A 22533-nucleotide genomic window follows, 5' to 3' on the forward strand; every position below is an offset into this window, starting at 1 on the left:
TATATACACTACCAAATGTAAAACAGATAGCTAGTGGGAAGCAGCCACATAGCACAGGGAGATCAGCTCAGTGCTTTGTGACCACCTAGAGGGGTGGAATAGGGAGGGTGGGAGGGAGGTGCAAGAGGGAGGGGATATGGGGATATATGTATACGTATAGCTGATTCACTTTGTTATACAGCAGAAACTAACACAACAATGTAAAGCAATTATACTCCAATAAAGATGTTAAAAAAAATTAAAAAAAAAGATCTGCCCACTAAAGTTAGATCAGATATTTAAAGTCCAGCAGACAGAAAAGAAAATAACATGATGGGAAAAGGTTTTATTTTTAAGCATCAACAATCCAATTAGGTGTTTTCTATCCAGGCTCTGTATAGGTCCTGCAGGAATTCACCAGATAAATCTAATTTGTAAGGTAGAAGGTCAAGAAATGCCTACCATCTCTTATGTCACTGATTCCAACTGATATATACCAACACATTAGGAAGGTTATAAACAAATGTACCACAAAGCCTGCTTCAAAAGGGACTCATCTGAAAAAACCAACATGCACTCAACTCTGATCTTTTTGTGTCAGTGGGTTCCATGGATCCCTTTGATGGCCACCTGTGAGTTCTAGAAAACTTTCAGTGTTCTGCTCTTCTTACAGCTACACCTTTCCCCCACCTCTATGCTCATTTCTCAATAATTCTTTTTCTCAAAGTCCATATCGCCCAGGTTTTTTTTTTTTTTTTTTTTTTTTTTTCAAATACATTCTTGTTCTGGGACCTTCTTCTTTACTCTAAAGCCTTCAGTTTGGAGTTTCTCACCCAGACTCACTCGTTTCATCCACTACAAATGTATACATCTGCATATTTCTGTGTATTATGTTTATTTGGTGTAGATCATTAACGGGTGCATCTTCACTTTTTCAACCTTTGAGATGATTTGGATAAGTCGGTGAGATTTTCAACTCAGCAGAGTAGCCGGGCAGCACAGAGGTGGGCCTCCCAGCGGGGCTACTTCCTGAAGGGGAGCATAATTCTGATCTTTGATTTTTACCAGGCTGCTGAGAACGTGGTGATCAGTAGCTTTGTAGGGCTTGCGTTAGTGAGGGCATCTTGAATGCACTGGGACACGTGCTCCTCATCAATAGTCTTTGGGAGGAATCTTGCACTTCTCAGCTTTCACCAGAGGCCCCTCACTGTTGTGTTATTTGTCTCTTCTTCCTCACTGAAATCACTTTCGGTTCACTCAGGTGGTTGGTCACACGTAGGTATGGACAGTTTGTTGTCCAGCAGTGGAAGAGAGAAACACTGTGTTGGTTAAACCAGCCTCATTACGTCCATCATTCTTAACCTTTACGTCTCAATCTTTACTAAGGAAATGGAGTCCCAATACAGAAGAGATAAAGCTACTCCCAACTGTTGGTCACAGAGGGGAGACTCTGATGTTGGTGATAAAACTGCTGAAATGTTTGAAAGGGTGTTTGCTGGTTTGTGATGGGAGACTGGCTACTTCACAAATGGTTAGAAAGATTGGTGGAGGCTGCTGAGGAGGAGCAAAGGCTGCGATGTAGGCCAATGACTGTTCTGTAGACACAGCTTCCACTGGCACAGTAACAGAGCGGCCGCATATTCATGGATTTCTACTTGGGTTTGGTATGATGTCAGCTATCTAGATTTTCTCTGTATGTGGCTCTCTACTCTAGTGCCAGCAACTTTAGGAGGATGAAGAGGAACAATGATTTCCTGAAATACCATCCCGGGGTTTTTCTCTAGGGGAGGTTGGTGGGGGTTAAGAGCTAAGGGCTGCTGTGTCGGTGCTAGCGCTCTGGCTCTGGGTCTGAACATAATGCTCATGGGATTGGCTGCAACGGTGACTCCATCCAACAGCATTACAATGGAATTCTTCATTGGTGTAGACTGAAGTTCTTGGGTATTGGTTGGAGTTGCGGATGACTTTCCTGTGTTCTAATTGTTATTTTTTCCTGTGCCACAGCAGGTGCTGGCTGAATGACATGTTTGATACTTTGAACAGGTTGAGCATGAGATTTATCTTCTGTCATGGGCTTGACTAGCTACCTCAGCCCCCAGCCTGTGCTGTGCTGGTTGTATGGGACCGGATATTGCTGGACAGTAGACACTGAGTTAGTGTCTGGTTAAGCGGTGGTGGTTAATCAGAAGGTGAGTATGCTGGCAAAATGCATTCTAACTCAATAGAATGGTCTGCTGATGCTACTAGCATCTGAGTCTTTTGAGAACTCCATCATTTAAACAGAGTGGTTTCTTAGCTTTCCCCAATGACTGGTGATGGTTAAGCATGTCTCAGGGCTGTTGTTAGTTACCATTCATCCATATGCTTTTCAGATCCCTGAATTCCGTGGTTATTGTCTCTTGTGTTTGGAAACAATTCTCCATGGATCTCTCACACAGTGGTACATCTTGAGAGTGAGGCATTGCTTGCCCTTTATATTGGACTATGTTTTCAAGGACATTTAGTCCAAGGATGATGTTTACTTTCCATGTTCGATGATTATAATAACGGCCTCCAACTTTGGGATTACATCTTTAAAAAAATCCTTTATTATGATTTTGTGGCATTTCAGAAGAGAAAAGATGTATGTATTCAATCCATCATGTTAAGTTGGATCCAATTTTGAATGAGTTACCTTATGCCTCACATTAGTCACCAAGTCCTATCAATCTTATATTCTACCTTTTCCTCTGATGTCTGGTATCTTACTATTCTTTCACAGTGGGCCCTGGAGGCGCACAGGTCCTGCCACTGACAAGGTGTGCGACCAAGGAAAAGTAATGACTGCTCTTGAATTGGCAGTTTCCCTGATTATAAGATGGAAAAGATACCAGTTCTTCTCTTAAAGGATTTCTGTGAAGATTAAATTTGGTGTGGCTCTAAAGCTGTGGTTTCAGCTGATGCTGTGTTGGTTACTCCTTATTTTCTACTTAGACTCCCTCATCTAAAACTTCCCTAAGTGGTCTCAGATTCCCTATCTCTTCCTGCTCGATCTTTCATCCACTTCTAACACATAGATGTGATTTATTCTCCTATTTAAAAACCTCTAATGGCAGCCCATTACCTTTGGGACACAATCCACAAGTCAAAGTTCATTTTTAATCTGTAATTATGGTGAAAACTCATATCCTTTTTATAAAAAAAATCTTTATTGGAGTATAATTGCTTTGCAATGTTATGTTAGTTTCTGCTGTATAATAAAGTGAATCAGCTATACATTTACATATATCCCCACATCCCCTCCCTCTTGCACCTCCCTCCCACCTTCCCGATCCCACCCCTCTAGGTGGTCACAAAGCACTGAGCTGATCTCCCTGTGCTATGTGGCTACTTCCCACTAGCTATCTATTTTACATTTGGTAGTGTATACATGTCCATGCCACTCTCTTTGTCCCAGATTACCCTTCTCCCTCCTCGTGTCCTCACCTCCATTCTCTACGTCTACGTCTTTATTCCTGTCCTGTACCGAGGTTCGTCAGAACCTTTTTTTTTTTTTTTAAGATTCCATATATATGTGTTAGCATACAGCATTTGTTTTACTCTTTCAGACTTACTTCACTCTGTATGAGAGACTCTAGGTCCATCCAACTCACTACAAATAACTCAATTTTATTTCTTTTTATGGCTGAGTAATATTCCATTGTATATATGTGCTACGTCTTCTTTATCCATTCATCTGTCAATGGATACTTATGTTACTTCCATATCCTGGCTATTGTAAATAGTGCTGCAATGAACATTGTGTTACATGTCTCTTTTTGAATAATGGTTTTCTCAGGGTATATGCCCAGTAGTGGGATTGCTGGGTCATATGGTAGTTCTATTTGTAGTTTTTTAAGGAACCTCCATAATGTTCTCCATAGTGGCTGTATCAATTTACATTCCCACCAACAGTGCAAGAGGGTTCCCTCTTCCCCACACCCTCTCCAGGATTTATTATTTGTAGATTTTTTTGATGATGGCCATTCTGACTGGTGTGAGGGGATACCTCATTGTAGTTTTGATTTGCATTTCTCTAATGATTAGTGATGTTGAGCATCCTTTCATGTGTTTGTTGGCAATCTGTATATCTTCTTTGGAGAAATGTCTATTTAGGTCTTCTGCTCATTTTTGGATTGGGTTGTTTGTTTTTTTGATATTGAGCTGCATGAGCTACTTGTATATTTTGGAGATAAAATCTTTGTCAGTTGCTTTGTTTGCAAATATTTTCTCCCATTCTGAGGGTTGTCTTTTCATCTTGTTTATGGTTTCCTTTGCTGTGCAAAAGCTTTTAAGTTTCATTAGGTCCCACTTGTTTATTTTTATTTCCATTTCTCTTGGACATGGGTCAAAAAGGATCTTGCTGTGATTTATGTCATAGAGTGTTCTGCCTATGTTTTCCTCTAAGAGTTTCATAGTTTCTGTCCTTATGTTTTGGTCTTTAATCCATTTTGAGTTTATTTTTGTGTATGGTGTTATGGAGTGTTCTAATGTCATTCTTTTACATGTAGCTGTCCAGTTTTCCTAGCACCACTTATTGAAGAGGCTGTCTTTTCTCCATTGTACATTCTTGCCTCCTTTATCAAAGATAAGGTAACTATATGTGCGTGGGTTTATCTCTGTGTTTTCTATCCTGTTCCAGTGATCTACATTTCTGTTTTTGTGCCAGTACCATACTGTCTTGATTACTGCAGCTTTGTACTATAGTCTGAAGTCCAGGAGCCTGATTCCTCCAGATCTGTTTTTCTTTCTCAAGATTGCTTTGGCTATTCGGGGCCTTTTGTGATTCCATACAAATTGTGAAATTTTTTGTTCTATTTCTGTGAAAAATGCCATTGGTAGTTTGATAGGTATTGCACTGAATCTGTAGACTGCTTTGGGTAGTACAGTCATTTTTCACAATGTTAATTCTTCCAATCCAAGAACATGGCATATCTCTCCATCTGTTTGTATCATCTTTAATTACTTTCATCAGTGTCTTATAGTTTTCTGCACATGGGTCTTTTGTCTCCTTAGGTACATTGATTCCTATGTATTTTATGCTTTTTGTTGCAATGGTAAATGGGAGTGTTTCTTTAATTTCGCTTTCAGATTTTTCATCATTAGTGTATAGGCATGCAAGAGATTTCTGTGCATTAATTTTGTATCCTGCTACTTTACCAAATTCATGGATTAGCTCTAGTAGTTTTCTGGTAGCATCTTTAGGATTCTCTATGTATAGTACCATGTCATCTGCAAACAGACTGTTTTACTTCTTATTTTCCAATTTGGATTCCTTTAACTGCTTTTTCTTCTCTGATTGCTGTGGCTAAAACTTCCAAAAGTATGTTGAATAACAGTGGTGAGAGTGGGCAACCTTGTCTTGTTCCTGATCTTAGTGGAAATGGTCTCAGTTTTTCACCACTGAGAATGCTGTTGGCTGTGGGTTTGTCATATATAGCCTTTATTTTGTGGAGGTGAGTTCCCTCTATGCCTACTTTCTGGAGGGTTTTTATCATAAATTCTTGTTGAATTTTGTCAATAGCTTTTTCTGCCTCTATTGAGATGATCATATGGTTTTTCTCCTTCAATTTGTTAATGTGGTTTATTACATTGATTTGTGTATATTGAAGTATCCTTGCATTCCAGGGATAAACCCCATTTGATCATGGTGTATGATCCTTTTAATGTGCTCTTGGATTCTGTTTGCTAGCATTTTGTTGAGGATTTTTGCATCTATGTTCATCAGTGATATTAGCCTGTAGTTTTCTTTTTTTGTGACATATTTGTCTGCTTTTGGTGTCAGGGTGATGGTGGCCTCGCAGAATGAGTTTGGGAGTGTTCCTGCCTCTGCTATATTTTGGAAGAATTTGAGAAGGATAGGTGTTAGCTCTTCTCTAAATGTTTGATAGAATTCACCTGTGGAGCCATCTGGTCCTGGGCTTTTGTTTGCTGGAAGATTTTTAATCACAGTCTGAATTTCAGTGCTTGTGATTGGTCTATTTGTATTTTTCTTGGTTCAGTTACCTTGCTACTTCATCTGCTGTGTATTTCTGTCTTCCCATTTAGCTTAACTTACTGTGTTTGGGATCTCCTTTTCGCAGGCTGCAGGTTTGTAGTTCCTGTTGTTTTTGGTGTCTGCCCCCAGTGGGTAAGGTTAGTTCAGTGGGTTGTGTAGGCTTCCTGGTGGAGGGGACTGGTGCCTGTGTTCTGGTGGATGAGGCTGGATCTTGTCTTTCTGGCAGGCAGGACCACCTCTGGTGGTGTGTTTTGAGGTGTCTGTGAACTTAGTATGATTTTAGGCAGCCTCTCTGCTAATGGGTGGGGTTGTGTTCCTGTCTTGCTAGTTGTTTGGCATGGGGTGTCCAGCACTGGATCTTGCTGGTGATTGAGTGGAGCTGGGTCTTAGCGTTGAAACGTAGATCTCTGGGAGAGCCCTCACCAAATGATATTACGTGGGGCTGGGAGGTCTCTGGTGGTCCAATGTCCTGAACTCAGCTCCCACATCAGAGGCTCAGGCCTGACACCCAGCCGGAGCACCAAGACCCTGTCAGCCACACAGTCTTCCCTCTTGCTGCTGGACTCTGTGTGGACCACCACCCTGTCCTCATCACAGAGGGATGCTTTCACGTAGGTAGTTGTAGAAGGAATGCGTCACACACTGGTGGAGAGGCGGGGTGCTGGACAGCCCGACGGGCTCCAACAATGGGTGAAACTCTGTTAATCACTTTTTGTGTGGAATCCACAGCTGTAAGGATGAGAGGAACAGAGAACTTGAAGGGTATACAGCAGGTGCCTCGCTTGTGTCTTGCTGTCCCATAGGCTGTTAGCCGTCAGCTTTGGATTTCATTCCTTGTTGCCAAAAACACTTGTGGGTCCACATCCGGCGGTGGTTGGGGATCAGGGTCTCTCACGGAAGCCGTAGTCCCCTGAAAGCACAGCTACCGCACAGAAAGGAGTGCCACCTCAGCTCCTCGCCACTGGCCTCTGCATAGGGCTCCAGGGATTCTTAAAGTGGCATACTGCTTTTCACATGAGAAATAAGCATGTTTTTGAAGATCTGCTAGTATTGTAGGATCCTCTGTGGAGGTGGGGGGTGGCTGTGGCTCACTTCAGGGACAGACACTGGCAGCAGTAGTTCTGGGATGTCTAAACTTCATATCCTTTTCATACTAAGTTTTTCTGTTTTTTTTTTTTTTTTGCAGTACGCAGGCCTCTCACTGTTGTGGCCTCTCCCGTTGCGGAGCACAGGCTCTGGACGCGCAGGCTCAGCGGCCATGGCTCACGGGCCCAGCCGCTCCGTGGCATGTGGGATCCTCCCAGACCAGGGCACGAACCCGTGTCCCCTGCATCGGCAGGCGGACTCTCAACCACTGCGCCACCAGGGAAGCCCCTAAACTTCATATCCTTTTAATTCCTGTGGCTGCTCTGCCAGTGTGTTCCTCTCCTCAAACACATATATTACCGTATCTTAAACTCCAGCCACATAAACAAGCTCGTCCCTGCTGAAACCTGGCATAGGTTTCCTGTATTTGAGCCTCTGAAAATTCTATTTTCTCCACTTGAAGTGACCTTCCTCCATTTCCTCCTCATGAGTAAGGCCTAGTTCTAAAATTATTTCCTGTGGTAGATCATTAGAATATTGGTCTCCAATGAATCACGTCTCCCTATTGTCAATGTGACACTGCTACTCCTAGACCAGGAGATGGAGTTGATTCCTCCATCTTCTTCAATCTAGGCTGGTCTTGTGACTTTCTTTGAAGAATAGATTGTGGTGGACTTGACATTGTATGAGTTCTGGAGGCTGGGCCTTAAGAAGCCTTTCTGTTTTCATCCTCTGTCTCTTGGAACTCTGAAACCAGCAGGCTGTGAAGCAGTCCAGTCTAGCCTACTGGGGGATATGAGGAGACGTGGAGGAGAACTGAAGCCTTAGCGAAGAGTAGGCACCACAGCCAAGCAAGTGAGTGAGGCCATCATAGACCCTCTAGTCTCAGGTCAACCATCGGATGACTAGGGCCATATGGGTGAGACCAGCAGAACAACTGCCCCAATTGCTAATTCATGGAGTCATGATCATGAAAAGTGAAAAAATCATTATGGTTTGTGGTAGTTGGTTATATAGCAATAGATAACTGATACACATCCTCAGAGAAATATTCTAGATATACTCAAGAAAAACTCACGATTCTCTCCTCTGGGCTTTGTTTATTCTTCTAGTAGAGTGCATAGCTCACATAACTATTGGTCTACCTGTATCTGTTTCTCTCACTACATTAATAGCTTTTGAAAAGCAGAGGTCAGGTTTTTACTCATCATCATGTCTCCTGTGCCTACCCTAGTGCGTGGTACAGAGAAATCATGTGGATTTATTACCCAGGTAATATACTCACCATTTCCTGAAATGCTTTTCCCTGCTCTCTGGAACACATGGTCAACCATAAGTAAGATTTTTTTTTTTAATATCCTCAACGTTTTCAGTTAATATTCCCTTTATCTTCTTTTTTTTTTTTGCAGTACACGGGCCTCTCACTGTTGTGGCCCCTCCCATTGTGGAGCACAGGCTCCGGACGCACAGGCTCAGCGGCCATGGCTCACGGGCCCAGCCGCTCTGCGGCATGTGGGATCTTCCCGGACCGGGGCACGAACCTGTGTCCCCTGCATCGGCAGGCGGACTCTCAACCACTGCGCCACCAGGGAAGCCCTCCCTTTATCTTCTTGTTCTTACCAAATAGGACTGCTTCCCTGTAGCCCTCTTAGGTGGTACCTATCCTCCCTGCCCCATGCCTTATACCCCTCGGGGTTTGAAGGCAGGTAAGCAACCTCTTTGTTTCTCATGACTTCATTCAGATTGTCTCCAATCCCTCTCTCTTCTCTAAAGAACACTCAGCTTTGACTCCCATGACATTGGGTTAAACCACCTATACCCCTTGCTGTGAAAGTCACGTAGTGATACCTGGGTCCCAGCCTCTCACTCCATAAAACTCACAAGCACCCTAACACTCCCCAGTAGTGATTTCAATATCCAGAGAGCTCAATCTTCCAAAATCATGACCTCTTAGAGTTCCTTGACCTCCATTCTATCTCAGTCACTTATTCCCATAGTCATACCTTCCATCTTGACACCACCAATATATTGCAACCCCTCTACAATCTCAATTTCAAACATCCACTATCTAATCACCACCTCATATATTTCCAGCCCTCTTTCTCTCACCTCCAGTTCCGAAATTCCTTTGTCACTGGAACCTACAAATTTATTGTAATCATTACTCTTCACTGTTCTTTACCATCTCATGTTCTCGCTTCCCTCCTTAGTCAGTTAAAATTTAATGGTCAGGAGGGAGGGAGATGCAAGAGGGAAGAGATATGGGAACATATGTATATGTATAACTGATTCACTTTGTTATAAAGCAGAAACTAACACACCACTGTAAAGCAATTATACCCCAATAAAGATGTTAAAAAAAAATTTAATGGTCAGGACTTCCCTGGTGGTGCAGTGGTTAAGAATCTGCCTGCCAATGCAGGGGATATGGGTTCGAGCCCGGGTCCGGGAAGATCCCACATACCTCGGAGCAACTAAGCCTGTGCGCCACAGCTACTGAGCCTGTGAGCCACAGCTACTGAAGCCTGCACACCTAGAGCCCATGCTTAGCTACAAGAGAAGCCACCTCAATGAGAAGCTCACGCACCACAACGAAGAGTAGCCCCCACTCGCCGCAACTAGAGAAAGCCCACATGCAGCAACGAAGACCCAATGCAGCCCCAAATTAATTAATTAATTAATTAAAAAAATACAGTGAGTTAATGTTTAATAAAAAAATTAATGGTCAATCATTTTAGTTATTCTCTTGCCTCTCTTTTGATTTATAACACTCTCATACTTGCTTTAGCCTTTTAAGGACTTTTAATGAAGTCTAATTTTCTACCTGATACATGCCTGAAATCAAGGGAGCTAAATGCGGCTGGAGAAAGATTTGCCTCTCTTTAAATTCATAAATATTAATAATAACCAAGAGGGTCTTTAAGCTACCTAGAAGTCAAAACTCTGTTTCCCTAGTCCAATCTCTTTACTCTCCTAAATGACTAATTCATAGCTTCTAATCTCTTCCCAGTCCTTTAACATCTCTACTGTCTTTGCTGCCCATATTACTAAGAACATTTAAACAATTAGAAGAAAACTTCTACAAGCTCCCACCACCCCTTTATGCTTATTTGTACCTCTGTGCATTTACTATGCTTCCCTCCTCTTCCTATGAATACACTGTACATGTTTCTAGCTAAAGCCACCCATGTACCTGTGCATCAGATTCAATCCCTTACCTCCTTGTCGAAATCAGTCCTTGAATTTTCCCTCTTTCTCCTGCACTGTTTTTTCCTCTTTACTGAATCAGTCTCATCATCATACAAACATACTGTGACTTTCATATTAATTAAAAAACCTACATATTCTAATCTCATTTGCCCATTTAGATACTACTGCACTTCTTCCTTTCAAGGAAAACTCCTACAAAGGCTAATAATATTCACTACCTCAACTCACTCTCCTCCCATTCTGACTTGAACCCACTCCAGTAAGCCTTTTTGCTCTCAATGCTTCATGGAACATGAACTTATCAAGGTCAGCAGTGAAGTCAATGTTGCTAAATTCAGTGGTCGATTCTCAGTCCTTATCCTACTTGACTATCAGTTACATTTGATATAGTAGATCAACTCTACTCTTCCTTGAAATACTTTCTAGAAAATGTGGCTTCCAAGAAACCATATATCCTCCTGATATTCCTTGTCTCCAGCCACTCTTTCTCAATTTGTTTTGCTGATTTCTTCTTTTCTCCATGTCCTCTATATACTAGAGTATCCCAAGTTTTAGGACTTGGACTATGTTTTCTACCTACACTCACTCCCTTGGTGAGCTCATTAATTCCATGGCTTTAAATACCATCCATATGCTGATGACTTATGTCCCAGCTCAGACTCTCCCTGAAAAATCTAGATCTACAAACCCAAGTGCCTACTTGTTATTTCCAGTTGAATGTATAATAGGTCCTTAAAATTTGACATGTCTAAAAATTAAGTTTTTGCAAAAACAGACATATAGATGGAGCAGGTTAGAAAGCCCAGAAATAAACCCATGCACTTATGGTCAATTAATCTACAATAAAGCAGGCAAGGATATACAATGGAGAAAAGACAGTTCCTTCAATAAGTGGTGCTGGGAAAACTGAACAGCTACATGTAAAAGAATAAAATTAGGACGTTCTCTAACACCATATACAAAAATAAACTCAAAATGGATTAAAGACCTAAATGTAAGACCAGATATTGTAAAACTCCTAGAAGAAAACAAAGACAGAACACTCTCTGATGTAAATTGCAGAAATATCTTTTTGGATCCATCTCCTAGAATAATGGAAATAAAAACAAAAATAAACAAATGGTACCTAATTAAACTTAAAAGCTTTTGCACAGCAAAGGAAACCATAAAACAAAACGAAAAGACAACCTACTGAATGGAGAAAATATTTGCAAATGATGCAACTGACAAGGGATTAATTTCCAAAATACACAAACAGCTCATACCACTCAATATCAAAAAAAGAAACAACCCAATCAAAAAATGTGCAGAAAATCTGAATAGGCCTTTCTCCAAAGAAGACATACATATGGCCACGAGGCACATGAAAAGATGCTCAACATCACTAATTATCAGAATAATGAAAATCAAAACTACAATGAGGTATCACCTCACACTGGGCAGAATGGCCATCATCAAAAAGTCTACAAATAATAAATACTAGATAGGGTGTGGAGTAAAAGGAACCCTCCTATACTGCTGGTGGGAATGTAAATTGGTGCAGCCACTATGGAGAACAGTATGGAGGTTCCCTAAAAAACTAAAAATAGAGTTACCATATGATCCTGCAATCCTACTCCTGGGCATATATCTGGATAAAACTATAACTCAAAAAGATACATGCACCCCAATATTCATTGCAGCACTATTTACAATTGTCAAGACATGGAAGCAACCTAAGTGTCCACTGACAGATGAATGGATAAAGAAAATATGGTATATATATATATATACGCACACATACACAATGGAATATTACTCAGCCATAAAGAAGAATGAAATAATCATTTGCAGCATCATGGATGGACCCAGTGATTATCATACAAGGTGAAGTAAGCCAGACAGAGAAAGACAAATATCATATAATATTGCTTACATGTGGAATCTAAAAAAAAATGATACAAATGAACTTATTTACAAAACAGAAATAGACCCACAGACATAGAAGACAAACTTATGGTTACTAAAGGAGAAAGGGCGGGGAGAGATAAATCAGGAGTTTAAGATTAACATATATACACTACTATATATAAAATAGATAACCAACAAGGACCTACTGTATAGCACAGGGAACTCAATATTTTGTAATAACTCAATATTTTGTAATAATAATAAAATATTATACATATATATGTATAACTGAATCACGCTGCTGTACACCTGAAGCTAACACAACATTGTAAATCAACTGTACTTCAATTAAAAAATAAAAATAAAGTTTTTGATTTCTTACACTTCAGCTAAACCAACAAACAACCCCCCTGCCCCATTCACAGTCTTTGTCATTGAACTTAAGGGCAACTCTGTTCTTCTAGTCACTCAAGCCCGAAAGTGTAGAGTCATCATCAATTCCTTTCTTTCTCTCATATTCTACATCAGATCTATCCGCAAATACTATTCTGCCTTTAAGCTTGAATTGGAATCTGACCACTCCACATATCTCCAATGCTGACAGCCTAGTCTGAGTCACCGTTTCTACAATAGCCTCCTATCTGGTGCTTAACCTCCCAACTCCCCAGAGTACGTAGAAAGCAACAGAGTGATCCTGTTGAAATATTAAGTTAGAGCATTTCACTCCATGCTCAAAGTCCTCCGGGGGCCTTATAATGACCAAGAAGCTACACGATCTAGCTCACCATTATCACTCTGACTTCATCTCTATTATCCTTTCTTTTCTTCACTCTATTCTAGTTCCCTCTTCTTAGTTCCTCAAAACACCAGGAACATGCCTGCCTTGGAGTTTTAGCACTGGCTTTCGGGAATGTTTGTTCCCTCAATATCCACGTAATGCAACCCCTCATCTCCGTCCATCTTTACTCAAATGTTACCTTCTCAGGAAGTTCTTGCTTGGCCACTAGTTCCAAAATTTTAACACTCCTATCCCCTTTTCATACTTATTTTCTTCATTGGTCTTTATCACTATGGAAATTCTGCAAATTTTCCTTATTTATTTTGTTATCTCCTCTACTAGAATCTAAATTCCATGACAGCAGAAATTCTGACCTGTTTCATTTACTTCTGAATCCCCAGTGCCCAACAATGCTTAGAAAATGGTAAATACCCAGTAAATATTTGTTGAATGAATGACCAGGTATACTGAAAGAAGAACCAGATGGAACTTTAATAAATAAAAATAGGATAATTGAAATAAACACCTGAAAGCTAGACTAAAGGTAAAATTATTTTTCAGAGAACACCACAATGTCAATGAAAGAGATATATGCCATTGTTCATCTTATGAAACTAGCATAAATTTGGTACTGAAACTAGCATAAATTTGGTACCAAAACCAGCAAGCAGGGTAAGTAAGAAAACCAACAGACCAATCTTGCCCATGAAAATAGATACAAAATCCTGAACAACATTTTATCAAGCAAAATCCAGAAATGAGTGAAAAAATATAATATATACTAGCCAATATTAGGGTATAATTCCATTTATATAAATTTCAGAATGAGAGAATACTAAGAATGCAAGCATCTTTCATTATCCAAATCTACTTGGTACTTGAGTTCAGACAGTGACAGTCTGAATAATAAGTTGGGATACTTACGGGTATCTCAACTGAGTACATTTATTTTTTAAAGTAACATATAGTATATTGACTCTTTTTTTTTTTTTTTGGTGTGCTGTTCTATGAATCTTGACCTATGTATAGATTCATGTCACCACCACTAACCCAATCAGAATACAGAACTGTTATGTCACTCCAAAACTCCCCCAACTCCCAATCCCTGGCAACTATTGATCCATTCTCTATCACTATAGTTATTTTTGGGGGGGTTTATTTATTTTTTAGAATGTCCTACAAATGGATTCATATAGTATCTAACCTTCTGAGATGGATTTTTTTCATTCAGACAAATGACTTCGAGATTAATCCAAGTTGGTACATACATCAATAGTTCTCTCCTTTTTATTGCTGAATATGGATGTACCACAGTCTGTTTATTCATTCACCCACTGAAGGACATTTGGGTTGTTTCCAGTCTTTAGAGATGATGAATAAAGTTTCTACGAATATTGACAAGTTTTTGTCTGAAGGTAAGTTTTCATTTCTCTTGGATAAGTACCTAGGAGTGGGATTGCTGGGTCACATGGTAAGGATATGTCTAACTTTGTAAGAAACTTCCAGAGTAGCTGCATCATTTTACCTTCCCACCAACAGCATATGAGAGTTCCAGTTGCTCCATAACCTCACTGACACTTGGTATTGTCAGCATTTTTATTTTAGCCATTCTATTGGTGTGCAGTAGAAACTTAGTCCTTTTGTTTCCCCCAAATGGGAAAGCAAATAGCTAGATTTTGATAGTTAGGGAATCATCTAAAATTTTATCTTTATTTGGTTATTGGTTTGGATAGTAAAGGATACACACCTATGTGGAAAGATTGTGAGGAAAAGCAACAATTTGCTTAATACAAAAGTAGATAGTGGTTCCTCTGGTGGAAAAGGAGGTAGATGCCATCCACTATATTCCCTAGAGGCTCTAAGGTACTGAGGATGTGTTCTTTATGAAGCGGCACTGTGGTACATGTGACCTGTTCTATTCTTCTTGAAACTATACCAATGTGTTTGATAGATTTCATAATTAACAATTTTTAAAGAGATATTTGAGCACAGAAAACACACAAAAACCCCAAAGTAATGCAGAAAAACATTTTAAAACCACTTCTTTCAAGAGTTCAAGTACAATGAGTTAAAATACTTTAAAGTATTTTGTAGAATTTGAATATAAGACTTTTTTTTTTTTTTTTTTGCTGTACGGGGGCATCTCACTGTTGTGGCCTCTCGCATTGCAGAGCACAGGCTCCAGACGCGCAGGCTCAGTGGCCATGGCTCACGGGCCCAGCCACTCCGCGGCATGTGGGATCTTCCCTTACTGGTGCACGAGCCCGTGTCCCCTGCATCAGCAGGCGGACTCTCAACCACTGCGCCACCACGGAAGCCCCATAAGGCTTTTTTTAAAGCTTGTTTAAAACTAAAATAATTTCTTTAATATTTCTGCGCTTGTGTACACCCCATAGGCCAAATGGCTGATGGGCTAGCCAGTTTATTAATGAGTTTGTTTCTTTCCAGAAGCCTCAACCATAGGCTGGTCATGGTTAGACCATTCTTAATGACTGGCAAACAGTAGCTTCTTCCTAGAAACCAGGATCAGAGCTTGACTTTATATAAGAAGCACAGTGAACATATCTTTGCTATTCACAAACTATTAGACACCTCCCAGGTCACAGTCAAGGCTACACAGCACTTCAGCAACACTTCCTTGTTGCCATCAACATCTTGGAAGGAGAACATTTACCTGTGACAACACTGGGGATCTTGGAGAGAAAGCTCTTGACTGTTCTGATAGGCACACCACCTGTCTTGTCATCTTGCATCTTTGTAATGATGTCTTCAATCTGAAAGAGAGGAAAGCAAAGAAGCGTTACTGTATCTCACAAAGTAATAGTAAACAGTACCTTTATAAATAGCCAAAATGTGGGAACATGGATGCCAATAAGAGATATCAGGAAAAGCCTCTACCTCAGCCAATAAACATAGTAGCAGGATCTGCTATGGGCCAAGTGCTGGGGATAGGGAGGCCAGGGGTTATATATAAATAGCATAAAGCATGGTCTGTAAGAACCACCACTTGCCCCCAGTTCAGCAAGTAAGGAGAAAGAAATTCTTGATAGGATTGGATCCAACATGCAATTCAATATGTATGTGATGAAATTCCTCCTCTTTCTTAAACTGGGTTTATATATAGGTTGAACCATATGAAATTGTCACATTCGACCTAAAAATGGCAATTTCCTATAGTTGAACCTAACATGTTAACATACTGCTGTTAGAAGTACAGGCGGGGCTGCCTCTGGGACCAGAGAAGGATTCAGCCAGAGTCACACAGGGGAAAAAAATAAAAGAGTACAAACCAAGATATGGAAAGTGCTGATCTGGAGAAGTTGGAGGACAAGTGTCATGGTTGTGAATGGTGGCATGAGGGGGGTCATCTTTAGCCAGGACTAAGATGGAACAAGAACAGGATCCTAGGGCTTCCCTAGTGGCGCAGTGGTTGAGAGTCTGCCTGCCGATGCAGGGGACACGGGTTCGTGCCCCGGTCTGGGAGGATTCCACATGCCGTGGAGCGGCTGGGCCCGTGAGCCATGGCCGCTGAGCCTGCGCGTCCGGAGCCTGTGCTCCGCAACGGGAGAGGCCACAACAGTGAGAGGCCCACGTACCGCAAAAAAAAAAAAGAACAGGGTCCTCTCCTTTTGGACTAGAGAAGACCACACTATCATGAGAAAGACCATGGTGGGCTACGGCTTGGAGCCAGGTGAAATTGTATTGACGAGACAAGATACTGTGTACATAGACTGAAAACAGAACAGAGAGAGGAGATGGACTACCAAGGAGGTAGGTGCCTAAACTGGGAAACCAATCTGTAGCTGAGAATTTACAAGCCAGATGCAATTTCCTGGGCAGAAATCTTCAGAATAGGATACAGAGCAAACTGTTAAAAGGACATAGATCTTTTTGTCCCGGGAAGGGCAACTGGAAAAGGGAAGATAGTGCTCAGTTTTATCACATATTTTGTTCCCCTAAGCAACAGAGTGTATTTGAAACAACAGGATGGATTCTCTGAGTGCTTCCAGAGTAGAGTCACATAATTTTAAGTCTAGACATTTAAAGCTGGAGTTCACCTAGTCTAATGTACTAGTATAGCAATTTGTGAGTAAGTTTCTCAAATCACATGACTAACAACTTATTTGAAAGAAATAGGTAACTTGTTAGAGACAAAGTTAGCATAAGATATAACATAATGATAATGATAATATATAATAGCCAAAATATATTAAGAATGTATTATGCAGGTACGATTCTAAGTACTGTAGATATATTATCCTATTTAATTCCCATGATTACTTCATAGCCTAGATTCCACTATTATCCCCATTTCCAGACAAAGAAGCTGAGATTTACTGAGGTGTATCAATCAGGGTAGACTAAGTTAAGCTGTGGTAACAAATAACCCTCAAAATCACAATGGTTTAATGTAACCAAGTTTATTTTTCTCTCATGCTACAAGTCTATCGGAGATCACCAGGAGGACTCTGTTCATTGTAGTTACCCTGGGGCCGAGGCTGACAGAGTAGCCACCATCTTGAATGTTGTTGCTCATTGTGTTAGAGAGACAAGAGAATTCTGGAGACTCTTGCATGAGTTGTTGCATGTTACAGCCCAGACGTTACTATAATAATATCACATTTCTTTGGACAGGACGAGTCACCACCCAACCACAAAGGAACCAGGGGGTCCAGTCTTCTGGGTGCCAGGAAGAGAGGGGAGAGGACCATCTGTGAGCAGCATCAGTGACAGCACAGAGATTAAACCACCTTCCCAAGGTCACACAGCTACCCAGTGGTGGATCTGAGCTTGAATCCAGCCACATATCCCAGAGATCAGGCTTCTAAACCCTGGGGTGCTCTGTCACCCAGTAAGAGTCTCAGAGGAGCAGCCAAGCAGGAAGACCATTCTCCCCTGGATATTTCTTGGTTTCCCAGAGAAGAACTGAGAGTGAGAAGCAATCTTAAGCTCCCTGCCCTTAGGCAGTGGTTGAATATATCACACCAGGAAAAAGGGTCATTCTCTGAAGACCTGTATTCTGTTAGATGACAGGATAAGGAGGATTTTCATCCACGTTCTTGTTAATAGTCTCAGCTAGAGCCCCACCTTTTGTCCTCTAAACTCAACTCAACGATTCACAGTAGTTTGAGTATTTATTACTTATTGATAGTTAAGGAGAGTTATTCCCAGAAAAATGATCAGATTTTCAAAGTAATCTATGCTTCTGATCTAGTGTGCTATGTGAAACCAGAAGTATCAGTTACATTGCTGCTTTTTATGAAATGGCCTGAAAAATCACTGGGAATTGGAGGAAAGCCAATATTTCAATTCAGTTAGACCCCTGACCTGACATTAGTTGGTAAAGGTTCCAGTCTGTTCTGATGTGGACTGGATTTAAAAACTGACAGAGGACATCTCCATGATTGTTTTTTCCTCTGCTCTGTTTAGTTGCTTTATCACACCATTGAATCTTAAAAGGACCTGTCTACTAAAGAAGAAGACCTATCCTCTTATGTTGGCCCACAACGTACCAAGAGGTAGATCACTCGTCAGAGGTTACAGCTAGATCCAAAGGACAATCTCCTTAAATGACCAGAAAGGGGATAACGTTCTAGCAATAGTTTACAGCATCAGAGGTGTAGAAAAATGTTTCATTGATCCCCAATTCTTGACTCCTCCCCAGAATTAATAGACACCCAGATCCTTGCTCTGGCCTCATGGTGGGCGGAAAGTCTGCTTCTTGACTTTGGGGCTTAGCCATGTGACTTGCCTGGCTAATGGGATGTTATTGAATGTGATGTGAGCAGAGGCCTTCAATGCACCTGGATGGTGATGCTTACCCCCTTCGCTGGCCCTCCTGCATCAGACAGTTGTTGTTCCAAGGAAGGTGAGAGACATCTAGAGCAGAAGGGACCCAACCCATAGCTAGACAGGTCAAAACTCAGCTGACCTGCAGACTCATGAGCGAGAAACGCATGTTTATTGTTGTATGCCACTGAGTTTGGAGTGATTTGCTATGCAGAAAACTTGTGGCTCTAGCTGACTGATACACAGGACTCTGAAAAAAAATGCATTTGTCAAAATTGATGAAGCCACAACAAATAATAAGAATCAATAAACCTTAGAGGTAGGGCATCCTAGAATCCAACCTTTTTAAAGAATGCAGAAATTCCATCTACACCATTCACCATGTGCTTAAAAATTCTTAGGGTGTATTCTACCAATATTATGTCAGGCAAATTTGTGATAGCTGAGTTTGATTCCATAGCATGGTCCACTGTGACATCAGCTAATAATACTGTCTCTGAAATTTTTTTCATGGTTTCTGGAGAAATGCTAAGAGTACAGACCTACCAAAAGATCAAAAGTGGGCTCCCAGGAGCTTATATAAATTATAATGGCAAACATTTTCAGAACATCTATGTTATGATCAATACTGTCCTAGGTATTTTAAATCAATTATCTGATACTTTTCTCAGTCTTAAAATTTATTTAACAAAGATATTGAAATTAAGGCTCAGAAAGGTTAAGTCATTTATCCAAGGACACACAGCTATTAAGTGGCAAAGCCAGGATTCTTACCCAAGTCTTCCTGTCTCCAATGCCCAAGCTCTGTCTATCAAATCTAAGGTTCATCTCTTATCCTCAACCAGTGCCTGCTAACATGCTTTTTAGGTACAAGGCACTTAATACTGCTTGCATTAAAGGGAATGTTTGGTTCAGTCCTAAGAGGATAAAGGAGAAAAAAGAGAAATTGATACAGATAATCAGATTCTCAACCATCTCAAGGTTTATTTTGGCCCAATGACTGTTGATGTCTGGTTGCTCAGCATTTTCTCCCTTTGTCCCAGGGGCTTGGTTGGACTTATCCTCTATTGGCAGATCACAGCTCCTGGGTTGGGAATGGGGAGATGGGAGGCATATACTTTTGTTTTCTTGACTGTTCAGTTCCATCTAACTTCTGGTACCTTTTGTTCCTGAAGAAGAGCAACGTCAATTCCCTGAAGTCATCAGGGAGCATGTTGGACCTAAGTTACACTGTGCTAATCAATAAGCAGGTGGCCCTTATCTGACAGCCAAGTGATGCGGAGAAACCACGTGGCCAGCTCGGCCAGTTCTGCCTGGATGGATCACAACAACCAAATGCCCTTCTCTAAGGAGCTCAGAGCTCAGCACTGACAGGCAGGTAAAACATTCTTCCAAACAGCAGGAAAAATGGAAAGCACTATACCATAGAGTGGGTTTTCTTTGAAATGAGGAATATTATGAGGACAGTAGACATAATTCACTGCAAGAGCCATGGGGTATAAGAGAGGAGTGGGGAGAAGCAATCCTCCCTTTACAAACTGAAGCCACAGAAGGACAGTAGGAAGAACACGGGTCTGAGGCCCAAGAGAAATGCCAGCCTCAGCTTCACTGTTTTGCTGTGTTGACCTTGGACAAGCTACTTAACCTCTCTGGACTTCACTTCCCTCATCTCTACAGCGATAGCTCTGGTTGCTAAACTAAGATTTCTATTTCTAAAACATGAGAGACTTCTCTGACTTGACAAATGCAAAGCTGTGTCTGCAAGGAAGGAATAGGACCAGCAATCAGGCCCCTGGGTTACCATTCTGCCCATCTGTCAGGTGGATCCATGCAGAACGCTTCCCAGTGCTGAGCAGTGCAAGGTGGGGGAAAGGTGCTGGGCAGGACCAGGGATTTTTGATGTTTTTAGAAATCATTTCAGACAGATGGCATCAGAAGTCAGACAGAGACATGATCCAAAGAGGCCTTGACACTGGCCTTTCTTGCCCAGCTCCATCTCTGTTTGGATAGATGGCATGCCTAACAGAAATGACTAAGGGCCAATATTAGTTTTGTTTGTGTAAATTAATTATCTGATAACTAATTTATTTAGCTCCTCCAATCTTTCCTCAGTGGAAGATTAGAAAACATCAAGAATAGGCAAACTATGTTGCCATTATTAAAAAAAAGTCCACCACGACTTCAGCAAAGAAGGCAGAGTACGCCTCAGGCATGAAGGTCTTTTTTATTGAAGCATTTCATCTTGACTTAGCAATCAGTTGCCTATTTCTAGCTACTAATGACAGTTACTTCAGCTCCTGCATTCTTTAAAAACCCCTTCTGTTTTGGTGTCTGTGAATGAGTGAAAATGAATCTTTGGACACATCTTATCAGCCCAGAAGCAAGAATCAGAGCTGGTAAATGATAATCATATTTCTTAATCCAAAATGGGCATGCTTCACTGAGTATGGTCTGTCCCATATGTGTTCCATAAGATCAGGCCATTTCTCACTTTTATTTTTAAAAACACCGCGCACTGCTATTCTCAACATTTAACTGTCCTCAGCTTCACCTAGTGGTTTAGTGGACATTTAATGAGCATCTACAAAGTGCCAGGCACCGATTTAGTTTCTATGGTTACAAAAAGTAGGTAAAAGAGAGAATCTGTTCCTCTCCATCATGGACTAATAAATTTCAGAAAGACTCAGGGATGTAGGCTGTGTTAGAGACAGCAGAGCCAAGTATGAGTTCCAAAGAAGCTAGAAACACTAAGGAATACCACTTTCAGAGACCCTCAGAGGGGGAACCATCAAGACTTCCACCCTTTTCCTCCATCCCATTCAAAAGACTGATTTCAATGTCAGGAGCAGACTTTTGAGATTCCTTGTGCTATGACAATGATTGCAATGCCTGCTAATTTGTATTCAGTAAAACTTACTTTTGAATCACTGTATCAGCCTAGAATGCTTTTGACGGAAAGTTTTAAAAAATCCAAACTCAGAGCAGTATGGAGGTTCCTTAAAAAACGAAAAATAGAGCTACCATATGATCTTGCAATCCTACCCCTGGGCATATATCTGGATAAAACTATAATTTAAAAAGATACATGGTACGGAAGGGGAGAGGCAGAACGTGAAAAGGAGGGCCTCTGGAGTGTGGAGTTCCGGAGTTTGCAGGTAAACTTATAAAGTAATATAAAAATATTGTCATATGAGATAGCCTCATCCACCAGAGGGGAGACAGCAGAAGCAAGAAGAACTACAATCCTACAGCCTGTGGAACAAAATCCACATTCACAGAGAGATAGACAAGATGCAAAGGCAGAGGGCTATGTACCAGATGAAGGAACAAGATAAAACCCCAGAAAAACAACTAAATGAAGTGGAGATAGGCAAGCTTCCAGAAAAAGAATTCAGAATAATGATAGTGAAGATGATCCAGGACCTCAGAAAAAGAATGGCAGCAAAGATCAAGAAGATGCAAGAAATATTTAACAAAGACCTAGAAGAATTAAAGAACAAACAAACAGAGATGAACAATACAATGACTGAAATGAAAACTGCACTAGAAGGAATCAATAGCAGAATAACTGAGGCAGAGGAACGGATAAGTGACCTGGAAGACAGAATGGTGGAATTCATTGCCATGGAACAGAATAAAGAAAAAAGAATGTAAAGAAATGAAGACAGCCTAGGAGACCTCTGGGACAACATTAAACGCAACAACATTCGCATTATAGGGGTCCCAGAAGGAGAAGAGAGAGAGAAAGGGCCTGAGAAAATATTTGAAGAGATTATAGTCGAAA

The 22533-nt window shown here is 40.9% G+C and overlaps 1 protein-coding gene across 1 annotated transcript in view; it reads right to left on the reverse strand.

Annotated features, from left to right (window-relative positions):
- The window catches only part of RGS6 (regulator of G protein signaling 6), a 537436-nt gene that overhangs the window by 161328 nt on the left and 353575 nt on the right, over positions 1–22533 (reverse strand). The window contains 1 exon segment of the mRNA XM_065871495.1: positions 15634–15733. Within this exon segment, the coding sequence (XP_065727567.1) occupies positions 15634–15733 (100 nt within the window).

Source organism: Phocoena phocoena, chromosome 2, assembly GCF_963924675.1.
Source record: "Phocoena phocoena chromosome 2, mPhoPho1.1, whole genome shotgun sequence".
Taxonomy (NCBI): Eukaryota; Metazoa; Chordata; class Mammalia; order Artiodactyla; family Phocoenidae; genus Phocoena; species Phocoena phocoena.